At 41.5% G+C, this 15,712-nt stretch overlaps 1 protein-coding gene across 8 annotated transcripts in view; it reads right to left on the minus strand.

The window, feature by feature from the left end:
- Nucleotides 1–15,712, minus strand: part of mapk10 (mitogen-activated protein kinase 10) — an 83,275-nt gene that overhangs the window by 4,841 nt on the left and 62,722 nt on the right. For 5 of the 8 annotated variants that reach the window (XM_038988764.1, XM_038988763.1, XM_038988766.1 and 2 more), the window contains 2 exons: nt 6,132–6,195; nt 4,100–4,177 (listed from right to left, as the gene is read on the minus strand). In XM_038988764.1, coding sequence (XP_038844692.1) covers nt 4,100–4,177; nt 6,132–6,195 — 142 coding nt within the window. Of the gene's footprint in view, nt 1–4,090; nt 4,178–6,131; nt 6,196–14,010; nt 14,047–15,712 lie in introns of those variants that run through there. The other 3 variants (XM_038988765.1, XM_038988761.1, XM_038988762.1) reach the window with 2 other exon arrangements.

The following is a 15,712-nucleotide window of genomic DNA, read 5'->3' on the forward strand; positions in this document are numbered from 1 at the left end:
CGTGACACCGTCATAGGATGCCACCTTTCCAACAAGACAGTCAACAAGTCAAATTTCTGCCCTGCTAGACCTGCCTCGGTCAACTGTAAGTGCTGTTATTGTGAAGTGCAAACGTCTAGGACCAACAACGGCTCAGCCGAGAAGTGGTAGGCCACACAAGCTCACAGAACTGGACCGCCGAGTGCTGGCAGTCCGTCGGACGAATCTGGGTTTGGCGGATGCCAGGCGAACGCTACCTGCTCGAATGCATAGTGCCAACTGTAAAGTTTGGTGGAGGAGGAATAATGGTGTGGGGCTGTTTTTCATGGTTCAGGCTAGGTTCCTTAGTTCCAGTGAAGGGAAATCTTAACGCTACAGCATACAATGACATTCTAGATGACCTGTGCCTTTCCTGTTTCAGCATGACAACGCCGCTGTACACAAAAAGAGATCCGTACAGAAATGGTTTGTCAAGATCGATGTGGAAGAACTTGACTGGCCTGAACAGATCTCTGACCTCAACCCCATCGAACACCTTTGGAATTAATTGGAATGCCGACTGCAAGCCAGGCCTAATCAGCCAACATCAGTATTTGTATTTGTAGTTATCATGGATCCCCATTAGTTCCTGCCAAAGCAGAAGCTACTCTTCCTGGGTTCCAGCAAAATTAAGGCAGTTTATACAATTTTAAAACATTACAATACATTCACAACACACTGTGTGCCCTCAGGCCCCTACTCCACCACTACCACATGTCTACAGTACTAAATTCATGTGTATGTATAGTGCGTATGTTATTGTGTGTGTGTGTGTGTGTGCGTCGTGCGTGCGTGCGTGTGCGTGTGTGTGCATGTGTCTGTGGCAATGTTTGTGTTGCTTCACAGTCCCCGCTGTTCCATAAGGTGTTTTTTTATTCTGCTTTTTTACATCAAATTTTACTGCTTGCGTCAGTGCCCGACCTGACTAATGCTCTTGTGGCTGAATGGAAGCAAATCCTCGCACCAATGTTCCAGCATCTAGTGGAAAGCCTTCCCAGAAGATTGGAGGTTGTTATAGCAGCAAAGGGGGGACAAACTCCACATTAATGGCCATGATTATAGAGTGAGATGTTCGTCGAGCAGGTGTCCACATACATTCTGCCATGTGCATCACTGCCTCACAATCCACAGTCACTAAGTCTGTAGTGTCACATAACGCATGTCCTTTACACGTACACCTTACATCTACTCGAGAGGAAATGATCCAGAGCATACCAAATGGTGAGGTGATTTGTACAAAAGACATTCACTGTGCAGGCGGACCATAAATCTCCTGTTTATCAGGGGGGGGGGGGGTTAAAAAAGGACAGTGGGAGACATTTCAGCTGACCACCAATAAAACGAGAAGGCTAAATCACAATTTATGGCTCAAACATCGATTGTATCCAACCCCACAGTGGCAGGTTTACTCAGAGACAGAGCAGTAGGAGAAGGCACCCGGTGCTCACACAGTGGCAGGTTTACTCAGAGACGGAGCAGTAGGAGAAGGTATCCGGTGCTCACACAGTGGCAGGTTTACTCAGAGACAGAGCAGTAGGAGAAGGCACCCGGTGCTCACACAGTGGCAGGTTTACTCAGAGACGGAGCAGTAGGAGAAGGTATCCGGTGCTCACACAGTGGCAGGTTTACTCAGAGACGGAGCAGTAGGAGAAGGTATCCGGTGCTCACACAGTGGCAGGTTTACTCAGAGACGGAGCAGTAGGAGAAGGCATCCGGTGCTCACACAGTGGCAGGTTTACTCAGAGACGGAGCAGTAGGAGAAGGCATCCGGTGCTCACACAGTGGCAGGTTTACTCAGAGACGGAGCAGTAGGAGAAGGTATCCGGTGCTCACACAGTGGCAGGTTTACTCAGAGACGGAGCAGTAGGAGAAGGTATCCGGTGCTCACACAGTGGCAGGTTTACTCAGAGACGGAGCAGTAGGAGAAGGTATCCGGTGCTCACACAGTGGCTTCTACAACAATGTAAGCTAACTGGTTATTCTTCATGGAAAAAATACACATCTAAACCATTCTAAGGTTGGAGAATCCTGTGTCAAACATGACACATCATCTTTGTAAAAATTCTAAGCAATTCTGGATATCTATAAAAAAACATATTTTTGGGACGGGGGAAATTCTGAAATAATCTAAGATTACCTAAATGCGTTAATCTACATATATCCTCCCATATAGAAATGCTGCCAAAGAACAGTAACCAACACGTAAAACACATTGTATTTGCATCCATCCACAACCAGTATAGTAGATTGTTCACTGTGCCAGCCAAGCGGTCTTCTATTTCTCCTGACTCTAACCTGGGTCTGTGTAGAATGACAGGTGGTCTTTCACTAAACCCTAAAGTTGGTTCTGCCTCCTGGCTGGCTATGTGATCTATGAAAGCCCTGAGCCAAGTACTGCTGAATGGCAGTGTTCCAGAGCCTGGTACTGCTAATGCTGTGAAATACTGCCGTCTGGGACTCTTCAGCACTGCGTCTGTTCTCTGCTCGCCTCAGCACTAGGGCTACCCATCTGCTTAATTGCAGGGAGAGAGAGGGATGGACAGAGGGAAGGAGAGCGAGGTAGAGGGAGGGAGGGAGGGAGGGAGGGAGGGAGGGAGGGAGGGAGGGAGGGAGAGAAAGAGTGGGACAGAGAGACAGACGGAGGGGGAGGGAGACAGTGACATTATCGCACTGCGGATTAAACCACTTCCAGGCCACTGTCCCCTTAACAGAGCACTAACAAGGAAGTCTGTAGACACTGAGCAATCCCCAAATACAACTTCCATAGTGAGACTTGTACAGTATAAAAACGCTCTCTGCTAAAAAACAGCTGAGGAGAACGACCGAGGCAAGTTATTTTCCTCTCAGCAGCACTAGACTGGACTGACGCCATAATGTTACCAATTCTGTGCCATCATGACTCCACACCGCCCTCAAGTGGCCATTCAATGGAATTTACACTACACTTTTTACGGAACATATTTATAGAGCTGAACATATTTATCGATAGGACATCTTAGAAGGCCAGCTCAGAACGAGAGGAATTCTAGTGTTTCTCTGGAAGAGCAAGGACCAAGGACCCCAGCTTTAATTCATGATATGTTACAGTACAGATGTGAAAGTACACTCTAATTAATAAACACTGAGTGTACAAAACATTAGGAACACCTGCTCTTTCCATGACAGACTGACCAGGTGCAAACTATAATCCCTTATTGATGTCACTTGTTAAATCCACTTCAATCAGTGTAGATGAAGGGGAGGAGGCAGGTTGAAGAAGGATTTTTAAGCCTTGAGACATGGATTGTATGTGTGCCATTCAGAGGGTGAATAGGCAAGACAAAAGATTTAAGTGCCTTTGAACGGGGTAATGGTAGTAGGTGCCAGACGCACCGGTTTGTGTCAAGAACTGCAAAGCTGCTGGGTTTTTCCACACTCAACAGTTTTCTATGCGTATCAAGAATGGTCCACCACCCAAAGGACATCCAGCTAACTTGACACTGTTGGAAACTGTTGTAAGCATTGGCGTCAATATGGGCCAACATCCCTGTGGAACACTTTGGACACCTTGTAGAGTCCATGCCCTGATGAATTGAGGCTGTTCTGAGAGAAAAGGTTTGTTTGGGGGGTGACACCCAATAACAGAAAGGTGTTAGTAATATTTTGGACACTCAGTGTGTGTATATATATATATATATATATATATATATATAGCCTATATTACCTTTTCCATAGAGTAGGTGGACAGCAACCTTTTTAATCAATGCACATGAATCACTTACTCCATACAGATATTACTTTTCAAATGCCTAATTGCGTACATTAACACCATTCAAATACAGATTTATCAATGTACATACACAAAACACATAGGGTTGGTCAAAAAATACCAAATCTACAGTTTAAATCGATACTTTTACATACAGATATAATTACTCATGTACAAATCATACACTACATGTCTCGGGAAAAACAAGATGAGAGACAAAGACGAATGGCGATCAACGTACGGATGAATTTCTCTGTTACAAAGAAATGTCCAGTGAGTGATTATATTTATAATTCAACTTACAGAGGAACTTAGGTTATGCACTGAGAGTACCTGAGGTAGAGGGCTGTCCCTTCACCACCCCGTTCTTCGTCCTCTCCTCAAAGTTCATCACCTCTTTGTAGATTAGTTCTGGAAAGTGAGATCGAGAGAGAGAGATAGAGAGCGAGCGAGCGAGAGAGCGAGAGAGCGAGGGAGGAAAAGTTGTGGAGAAAAAAAATCTTTCAAATAGCAGTAGAGAAATCTATTCTCCTCTGCTCTACTAGTCCATTCTATTGGTTACCAATTACCATGGCAACAAATAAACTGGAAAAGTTATTATACAAACTCAAATAGAAAATGCAGCCCAATTCTGATATTATTTTCACTAATTGGTCTTTTGACCAATCAGATCAGCTCTGAAAAAAAAGCTGATGTAAAAAGATCTGATGTGATTGGTCAAAAGACCAATTAGTGGAAAAAAGATTAGAATTGGGCTGCCTGTGTAAATGCGGCCAATTAACTCCTCATATAGAGGCCTCCTTAACAATATAATTACAACATATTTACAGTTGAAGTCGGAAGTTTACATACACCTTAGCCAAATACATTTAAACTCAGTTTTTCACAATTCCTGACAATTAATCCTACTGTAGTAAAAATTCCTTGTCTTAGGTCAGTTAGGATCACCACTTTATTTTAAGAATGTGAAATGTCAGAATAATAGTAGAGAGAATGATTTATTTCAGCTTTTATTTATTTCATCACATTCCCAGTGGGTCAGAAGTTTACATACACTCAATTAGTATTTGGTAGCATTGCCTTTAAATTATATAACTTGGGTCAAACGTTTCGGGTAGCCTTCCACAAGCTTCCCACAATAAGTTGGGTGAATTTTAGCCCATTCCTCCTGACAAAGCTGGTGTAAACGAGTCAGGTTTGTAGGCCTCCTTGCTCACACACACTTTTTCAGTTCTGCCCACACATTTTATATAGGATTTAAGGTCAGGGCATTGTGATGGCCACTCCAATACCTTGACTTTGTTGTCCTTAAGCCATTTTGCCACAACTTTGGACGTATGCTTGGGGTCATTGTCAATTTGGAAGACTCATTTGCGACCAAGCTTTAACTTGGTCACAAATGACTGATGTCTTGAGATGTTGCTTCAATATATCCACATAATTTTACCTCCTCATGATGCCATCTATTTTGTGAAGTGCACCAGTCCCTCCTGCAGCAAAGCACCCCCACAACATGATGCTGCCAGCCCCGTGCTTCACGGTTGGGATGCTGTTCTTCGGCTTGCAAGCCTCCCCCTTTTTCTTCCAAACACAACGATGGTCATTATGGCCAAACAATTCTATTTTTGTTTCATCAGACCAGACACATTTCTCCAAAAAGTATGATCTTTGTCTCCATGTGCAGTTGCAAACCGTAGTCTGGCTTTTTTATGGTGGTTTAAGAGCAGTGGCTTCTTCCTTGCTGAGCGGCCTTTCAGGTTATGTCGATATAGAACTCGTTTTACTGTGGATATAGATACTTTTGTACCTGTTTCTTCCAGCATCTTCACAAGGTCCTTTGCTGTTGTTCTGGGATTGATTTGCACTTTTTGCACCAAAGTACGTTCATCTCTAGGAGACAGATTGCGTCTCCTTCCTGAGTGGTCCCGTGTAGCTCAGTTGGTAGAGCATGGCGCTTGCAACGCCAGGGTTGTGGGTTCGATTCTCACGGGGGGCCAGTACAAAAAAGTCTGAATGTATGTACTTGTAAGTTGCTCTGGATAAGAGCGTTGACTAAAATGTAAATATCATTTTCTGGAATTTTCCAAGCTGTTTAAAGGCACAGTCAACTTAGTGTATGTAAACTTCTGACCAACTGAAATTGTGATACAGTGAATTATAAGTGAAATAATCTGTATGTAAACAATTGTTGGAAAAATTACTTGTGTCATGCACAAAGTAGATGTCCTAACCGACTTGCCAAAACTATAGTTTGTTAACAAGACATTTGTGGAGTGGTTAAAAAACGAGTTTTAATGACTCCAACCTAAGTGTATGTAAACTTCCGACTTCAACTGTATATACTTTAAAGATGTGATATGTTTACCTTTCCATTCATCGATGGAGTGTTCTCTCTCATCCAGCTGCTTGTCGTAGATAGCAGGAGGCGGCTGGAGGGAGAAATACAAGGATGATTGATTGTGTCTGCTGAAGCCGGTTTTAGCTACGGCTAAGAGATGAGTGACCCCCTAAGCACTGCCAGTATCATGAAAATAATATCTTAAAAACACTTTGAAGTTTCCACTATACATTAAATGGCACAAGCTCTAAACATACTCATCATAGGGGTCACTCACACTCCAAAATATGTAGTGGTACACACAGACACACATAAATATGTTTTATTTATATTTTAACCTTTATTTAACTAGGCAAGTCAGTTAAGAACAAATTCTTATTTACAATGATGACCTACCCCGGCCAAACCCTCCCCTAAGCCGGACGACGCTGGGCCAATTGTGCGCCGTCCTATGGGAATCCCAATCAGGGCCGGTTGTGCCAGGGTCAAACCAGGGTCTGTAGTAACGCCTCTAGCACTGAGATGCAGTGCCTTTAGACCGCTGTGCCACACGTGAGACCTTAAATATGAGTTCAGCGAATCAGCAGCTAGAGTACAGATCATTGATATACCCTCTATACCAGTGGTCTCAACTCCATCCCTCTAGGACCCCCAACAGTACACATTGTTGTTGTAGCCCCAGACAAACAACACTGCATTCAACTCATTGAGGGCCTGATGATGAGTTGACAAGTTGAATCAGGTGTGTTTGTCTGGGGTATAGGGCAGGAGTATAGCATAGGACAGGCGCATAGTATAGGACAGGAGTATAGGAGAGGAGTATAGTATAGGACAGGAGTATATGACAGGAGTATAGTATAGGACAGGAGTATATGACAGGAGTATAGTATAGGATAGGAGTATAGAACAGGAGTATAGTATAGCATAGGAGTATAGCATAGGACAGGAGTATATGACAGGAGTATAGTATAGGACAGGAGTATATGACAGGAGTATAGTATAGGATAGGAGTATAGAACAGGAGTATAGTATAGCATAGGAGTATAGCATAGGACAGGAGTATAGAATAGGACAGGAGTATAGTATAGAATAGGAGTATAGGAGAGGAGTATAGCATAGGACAGGAGTATATGACAGGAGTATAGTATAGGACAGGAGCATAGGACAGGAGTATAGAATAGGACAGGAGTATAGTATAGGACAGGAGTATAGTATAGGACAGGAGTATAGGACAGGAGTATAGGACAGGACAGGAGTATAGTATAGAATAGGGGTATAGGACAGGAGTATAGGACAGGACAGGAGTATAGTATAGAATAGGAGTATAGGAGAGGAGTATAGCATAGGACAGGAGCATAGTATAGGACAGGAGTATAGGACAGGAGTATAGGACAGGACAGGAGTATAGTATAGAATAGGGGTATAGGAGAGGAGTATAGTATAGGACAGGAGTATATGCCAGGAGTATAGTATAGGACAGGAGTATATGACAGGAGTATAGTATATGACAGGAGTATAGTATAGGACAGGAGTATATGACAGGAGTATAGTATATGACAGGAGTATAGTATAGAATAGGAGTATAGTATAGAACATGAGTATAGTATAGAATAGGAGTATAGTATAGGGCAGGAGTATAGTATAGAATAGGAGTATAGGAGAGGAGTATAGTATAGGACAGGAGTATATGACAGGAGTATAGTATAGAATAGGAGTATAGTATAGAACATGCGTATAGTATAGAATAGGAGTATAGTATAGAACGTGAGTATAGTATAGAATAGGAGTGTAGTATAGGGCAGGAGTATAGAATAGGACAGGAGTATAGCATAGGACATGAGTATAGTATAGGGCAGGAGTATAGGCCATGAGTATAGGTCATAAGTGTAGGCCATAAGTATAGCATAGGACAGGAGTATAGCATAGAACAGGAGTATAGGACATGAGTATAGGACAGGAGTATAGCATAGGACAGGAGAATAGTATAGAACAGGAGAATAGTATAGAATAGGAGTATAGCATAGGACAGGAGAATAGTATAGGACAGGAGAATAGTATAGGACAGGAGTATAGTATAGGACAGGAGTATAGGCCATGAGTATAGGCCATAAGTATAGCATAGGACAGGAGATTCCAGTCATGAAATTTATGCAGCCTACTCAATCACTTTTTATAGCTACTGTTTACAGGCCTCCTGGGCCATATACAGCGTTCCTCACTGAGTTCCCTGAATTCCTATCGGACCTTGTAGTCATGGCAGATAATATTCCAATTTTGGGTGATTTTAATATTCACATGGAAAAATCCACAGACCCACTCCAAAGGGCTTTCGGAGCCATCATCGACTCAGTGGGTTTTGTCCAACATGTCTCCGGACCTACTCACTGCCACAGTCATACTCTGGACCTAGTTTTGTCCCGTGGAATAAATATTGTGGATCTTAATGTTTTTCCTCATAATCCTGGACTATCGGACCACCATTTTATTAAGTTTGCAATCGCAACAAATAATCAGCTCAGACCCCAACCAAGGAGCATCAAAAGTCGTGCTATAAATTCTCGGACAACCCAAAGATTCCTAGATGCCCTTCCAGGCTCCCTCCACCTACCCAAGGACGAGTACAAAAATCAGTTAACTTCTTGAGCCTAGGGGGGCGCCATTTCGACTTTGTATAAATTGGTTCCCAAATTAAACTGCCTCGTACTCAATTCTTGCTCGTACAATATGCATATTATTATTACTATTGGATAGAAAACACTCTCTAGTTTCTAAAACCGTTTGAATTATTTCTCTGAGTGAAACAGAACTCATTCTGCAGCACATTTCCTGTCAGGGAGTGAGATTTCAGAAATCGAGGTCCCTGTTCTGAGGTCAGTTTATAAGTCCCCATGTAAGCCATCGGGCTACATGCACTGCATACGTCTTCCTCTAGATGTCAGTAAGCGGGGAGAATTTGAATGGAGTGGATTGCGCAATCTGGGACCTTATATAAGACCGTGGAACGGAAGTACCGTCCTTTTCAACGGTGCGCCTGGCGCAAGAAGACATCACAATGGCGTCCTGCAAACGCTTTCGTTTTAGTAGTTCTATATCTCCGGTCATGTTTTTATTCGTTATAGGTGTTAAAGACATCATAAGGTAGTTAATTTAAACCAACTTATAGCAGTTTATAGCAGTTTATTGCGATTTTCTGGGATTTCTTTGTCATGCGCTTTCACGAGGTGGACACCTCTCCAGTTGGTGGCTAACATTAGCGGCTATTTCGACCGGACAAGAGGACATCTTTCAACCCAAAGACGATTGTTCTGGAGAAAGGACACCTTGCCCAAGATTCTGATGGAAGCTCAGCTAATAGTAAGCAGTCTTTATGCTGTTAATTCGTACTTATGTTGACAAATGTTAAATAATAATTCCGCCATGAATTATGGGGCGGTCTCGCTTTAGCGCACGCTGTATTGCGCAGTAACGTTAATTTTAAAAATCTAACCCAGCGATTGCATTAAGAACTAATTTATCTTTCATTTGCTGTCCAACTTGTATTTTTTAGTCAAGTTTATGAATAGTTTTCGATTAGAATAGGTGCCTTTCCCAAGATTTCTCCTGACATTTTCTTTGCAGCTTGGCTACTTTTCTCATTGTATAACCACGATTTGTGCCGCTAAATATGCACATTTTCGAACAAACTCTATATGCATTGTGTAATATGATGTTATAGGACTGTCATCTGAAGAATTCTGAGAAGGTTAGTGAAAAAATTAATATCTTTTGGTGGTTTATACGTAATCGCTATGTTTGGCTTGAATCAATGCTGTTGTGATGTTTGCTATTGTGGTAAGCTAATATAACGCTATATTGTGTTTTCGCTGTAAAACACTTAGAAAATCTGAAATATTGTCTGGATTCACAAGATCTGTGTCTTTCAATTGCTGTACGCTGTGTATTTTTAAGAAATGTTTTATGATGAGTAATTAGGTAATACACGTTGCTCTCTGTAGTTATTCTAGTCGCTTTGGTGAGAGTTGTGATGGTGGCTGCAATGGTAAACTATGATTTATACCTGAAATATGCACATTTTTCTAACAAAACATATGCTATACAATAAATATGTTATCAGACTGTCATCTGATGAAGTTGTTTCTTGGTTAGTGGCTATTTATATCTTTATTTGGTCGAATTTGTGATAGCTACTTATGGAGTAAAAAACTGGTGGAGTAAAAAAAGTGGTGTCTTTTGCTAACGTGGTTAGCTAATAGATTTACATATTGTGTCTTCCCTGTAAAACATTTTAAAAATCAGAAATGATGGCTGGATTCACAAGATGTGTATCTTTCATCTGGTGTCTTGGACTTGTGATTTAATGATATTTAGATGCTAGTATTTACTTGTGACGCTATGCTAGGCTATGCTAGTAGCTTTTCTACTGATGGGGGTGCTCCCGGAGGTGTTAGAGGTTAACCACCTAACTGAGGAACTCAATTTAACCTTGCACAATACCCTAGATGCAGTTGCACCCCTAAAAACTAAAAAACATTTGTCATAACAAACTAGCTCCCTGGTATACAGAAAATACCCGAGCCCTGAAGCAAGCTTCCAGAAAATTGGAACGTAAATGGAGCCACACCAAACTGGAAGTCTTCCGATTAGCTTGGAAAGACAGTACAGTATCAAAGAGCCCTCACTGCTGCTCGATCATCCTATTTTTCCAACTTAATTGAGGAAAATAAGAACAATCCCAAATGTATTTTTGATACTGTCGCAAAGCTAACTAAAAAGCAGCATTCCCCAAGAGAGGATGACTTTCACTTGTAAATTCATGAACTTCTTTGAGGAAAAGATCATGATCATTAGAAATCAAATTACGGACTCCTCTTTAAATCTGCGTATTCCTACAAAGCTTAGCTGTCCTGAGTCTGCACAACTCTGCCAGGACCTAGGATCAAGGGAGACACGAAAGTTTTTTAATACTATATCTCTTGACACATTGATGAAAATAATCATCGCCTCTAAAACGTCAAGCTGCATACTTATTCCAACTAAACTACTGAAAGAGCTGCTTCCTGTGCTTGGCCCTCCTATGTTGAACATAATAAACGGCTCTCTATGTCACGACTTCCGGCCGAAGTCGGCTCCTCTCCTTGTTCGTGCGGCGTTCGGCGGTCGAGGTCACCGGCTTTCTAGCCATCGCCGCTCCATTTTTCATGTATCCATATGTATTTATTCCTCTGTTCCCCATCATGTCTTTGTGTAGGATTGTTGGTGTTACGTGTATTTTGATATTGTGGATATTGTTACGCGCATTACTTTTTGTCTATGTTCCGTGTTTGGGCACATTTTATGTTACTTTGTGCTGTCATTTTGGACCGGAATAAAAGGTGTGCCTGTTCACTACACTCTGCTCTCTTGCACCTGACTTCGCCTCCAATACACACTCCTAACACTCTATCCACCGGATGTGTACCAAACTCACTAAAATTGGCAGCAATAAAGCCTCTCTTGAAAAAGCCAAACCTTGACCCAGAAAATATAAAAAACTATCGGCCTATATCAAATCTCCCATTCGTCTCAATTTTTTTTGAAAAAGCTGTTGCGCAGAAACTCACTGCCTTCCTGAAGACAGACAATGTATACAAAACGTTTCAGTCTGGTTTTAGACCCCATCATAGCACTGAGACTGCACTTGTGAAGGTTGTAAATGACCTTTAAATGGCGTCAGACCGAGGCTCTGCATCTGTCCTCGTGTTCCTAGACCTTTGTGCTGCTTTTGATACCATCGATCACCACATTCTTTTGGAGAGATTGGAAACCCAAATTGGTCTACACGGACAAGTTCTGGCCTGGTTTGGATCTTATCTGTCGGAAAGATATTAGTTTGTCTCTGTGGATGGTTTGTCCTCTGACATATCAACTGTAAATTTTGGTGTTCCTCAAGGCTCCGTTTTATGACCACTAATGTTTTCACTATATATTTTACCTCTTGGTGATGTCATTTGGAAACATAATGTTAACTGACACTGCTATGCGACAAACAGCTGTACATTTCGATGAAACATGGTGAAGCCCCAAAATTGCCCTACCTGGAAGCCTGTGTTTCAGACATAAGGAAGTGGCAGGCGGCAAATGTTTTACTTTTAAACTCAGACAAAACAGAGACGCTAGCTCTAGGTCCCAAGAAACAAAGAGATCTTCTGTTGAATCTGACAATTAATCTTGATGGTTGTAAAGTCGTCTCAAATAAAACTGTGAAGGACCTCAGTGCTACTCTGGACCCTGATCTCTCTGTTGACGAACATGTCAAGACTGTTTCAAGGACAGCTTTTTTCCATCTACGTTACATTGCAAAATTCTGACATTTTCTGGCCAAAAATGATGCAGAAAAATTCATCCATGCTTTTGTCACTTCTAGGTTAGACTACTGCAAGGCTCTACTTTCCGGCTACCCGGATAAAGCAATAAATAAACTTCAGTTAATGCTAAACACGGCTGCTGGAATCTTGACTAGAACCCCAAAAAATTCTCATATTACTCCAGTGCTAGTCTCTCTACACTGGCTTCCTGTCAATAGGGGGGCGCCATTTCGACTTTGTAAAAATTCGTTCCCAAATTAAACTGCCTCGTACTCAATTCTTGCTCGTACAATATGCATATTATTATTACTATTGGATAGAAAACACTCTCTAGTTTCTAAAACCTTTGAATTATATCTGTGAGTAAAACAGAACTCAAGTTGCAGCTAACTTCCTGTCAGGAAGTGAGAAATCTGAAATCGATGCTCTGTTCCAGGGTCAGTTTATTAAATTGCATGTTATCTATGAGTCGACATGCACTGCATACGATTTCCCCTAGATGTCAGTAAGCAGTGAGAATTGGAATGGTGTTGCTAGGCAGATCTGAGGCCATATAAAGGCTCATGGAACCGGGGGTGCACTCTTTTCAACGTTCGTCATGGTGCAAAGGAGGACCTCAGGATGGCATTCTGAAAAGCTCTCGTTATAGGCCTTAGATATATCCGGCTCTGATTTTATTCGATATAGGTGTTAAAGACATCATAATGTAGTTATTTTAAACCGAGTTATATCAGTTTATATCAGTATATTGCGATTTTCGGATATTTCTTTGTGCTGCGTTATGAAGAGTTGGGCACGTCTGGGCCACATAGCTAATGTTTGCTGCTAATTCCTAAGTTGAAGACGGCAATCTACAACCGAGCAACGATGATTCTGGACAAAGGACCACTTGCACAAGATTCTGATGGAAGCTCATCAAAAAGTAAGAACTATTTATGATGTTAATTTGTTGTTCTGTTGAAAAATGTAAAACTATTATTCCGCCATTAATTTCGGTGCGGTCTCGCTTTAGCACACGCTGTATGTCGTAGTAACGTTAATTTTACAAATCTAACACAGCGGTTGCATTAAGAACTAATGTATCTTTCATTTGCTGTCCAACCTGTATTTTTTTGTCAAGTTTATGATTAGTTATTGATTAGATTAGGTGCCTCTCCCAAGATTTCTCCCGACATTTTGTTGGCAGCTTGGCTACTATTCTCATTGTATAACCACGATTTGTGCCGCTAAATATGCACATTTTCAAACAAACAATATATGTATTGTGTAATATGATGTTATAGGACTGTCATCTGATGAAGTTTTGAGAAGGTTAGTGAAAAACTTAATATCTTTTGCTGGTTTATTCGCTATCGCTAACGTGCATGAATCAATGCTGCTGTGTGGTTGGCTATTGTAGTAAGCTAATATAATGCTAAATTGTGTTTTCGCTGTAAAACACTTAAAGAATCTGAAAGATTGGCTGGATACACAAGATCTTTGTCTTTCATTTGCTGTACGCTGTGTATTTTTCATAAATGTTTTATGATGAGTATTTAGGTAATTCACATTGCTCTCTGTAGTTATTCTAGTTGCTTTGGTGAGATTTGTGATGGTGGCTGCAATGTAAAACTATGATTTATACCTGAAATATGCACATTTTTCGAACAAAACATATGCTATACAATAAATATGTTATCAGACTGTCATCTGATGAAGTTGTTTCTTGGTTAGTGACTATTTATATCTTTATTTGGTCGAATTTGTGATAGCTACCTATGCAGGGAAAAAATGGTGGAGAAAAAAAAGTGGTGTCTTTTGCTATGGTGGTTAGCTAATAGAAATACATATTGTGTCTTCCCTGTAAAACATTTAAAAAATCAGAAATGATGGCTGGATTCACAAGATGTGTATCTTTCATTTGGTGTCTTGGACTTGTGATTTCATTAACATTTTATTATATGATATCCCTGTGGCTTTAGGCTAGGCTATGCTAGTCAGCTTTTTTGATGGGGGGGATCCCGGATCCGGGTTTGTGACTCGTTAGAGGTTTTAAGGCAAGGGCTGATTTCAAGGTTTTACTACTAACCTACAAAGCATTACATGGGCTTGCTCCTACCTATCTTTCCGATTTGGTCCTGCCGTACATACCGACACGTACGCTACGGTCACAAGACGCAGGCCTCCTTATTGTCCCTAGAATTTCTAAGCAAACATCTGGAGGCAGGGCTTTCTCCTATAGAGCTCCATTTTTATGGAATGGTCTGCCTATCCATATGAGAGACGCAGACTCAGTCTCAACCTTTAAGTCTTTATTGAGGACTCATCTCTTCAGTTGGTCCTATGATTGAGTGTAGTCTGGCCCAGGAGTGTGAAGGTAAACGGAAAGGCTCTGTAGCAACGAACTGCCCTTGCTGTTTCTGCCTGGCCGGTTCCCCTCTCTCCACTGGGATTCTCTGCCTCTGACCCTATTACGGGTGCTCTTCCATGCCATCCCTAGGAGGGGTGCGTCACTTAAGTGGGTTGAGTCACTGACGTGGTCTTCCTGTCCTGTCCGGGTCAATGCATACGTACACTACTGGACTACAACATTACAGGCTGCTTCCAAGGACTCAGTATTTGTCACGAGACTGGTAGGTAGTTGTTCAGCAGAGTATCAATCAATCAAAGTGAAAGGGTGAGCCTGAGAAAAAGTTCAGCCGAATCTCGAGGTACTATACATGCTGCATGTGTACTGTACAGGACTACTGTCTAGATGTTATCATATGTCTACAACACAGAGGATATTTAGGTGGTATTACGAACCCATTTATCAAATCTATAGGTTTTTTCATACATTTTAAGATTGCAATAAGATAGCATAGACGTTCTGTCTAGATATGACAGAGTACAGTAGGCTACAGCATGGTTTTCTTGCAATTTCATCAACACATTAACGACTACTTCTACAGTGAAAAATGGCTGCCGTATTCATAGATGCAGCCAGACGGTATATTGCTTCCTGTTAGTGAGGAGAAAGCCACACAGACATTTACAGCACACAGACATCCTGCCACATCGTCTCTGCACTGAGTTAGTATTCTGTATGTTTCTGTTTATTACGGATCACCATTTAGCTGCTGCTACACTTCCTGGGGTCCATACAGGACTAAGGCAATTACATACAAAATAAAACAGTACATCACACATTACTACACACTATCTACCACAACATATCTCCAATACAAAATCCATAATACAGCAATATAACAATATTAATGTACATGGGTGTAGAGGGTGTGTTAG

This window comes from Salvelinus namaycush, chromosome 3 (genome assembly GCF_016432855.1).
Source record: "Salvelinus namaycush isolate Seneca chromosome 3, SaNama_1.0, whole genome shotgun sequence".
NCBI classification, from domain to species: domain Eukaryota; kingdom Metazoa; phylum Chordata; class Actinopteri; order Salmoniformes; family Salmonidae; genus Salvelinus; species Salvelinus namaycush.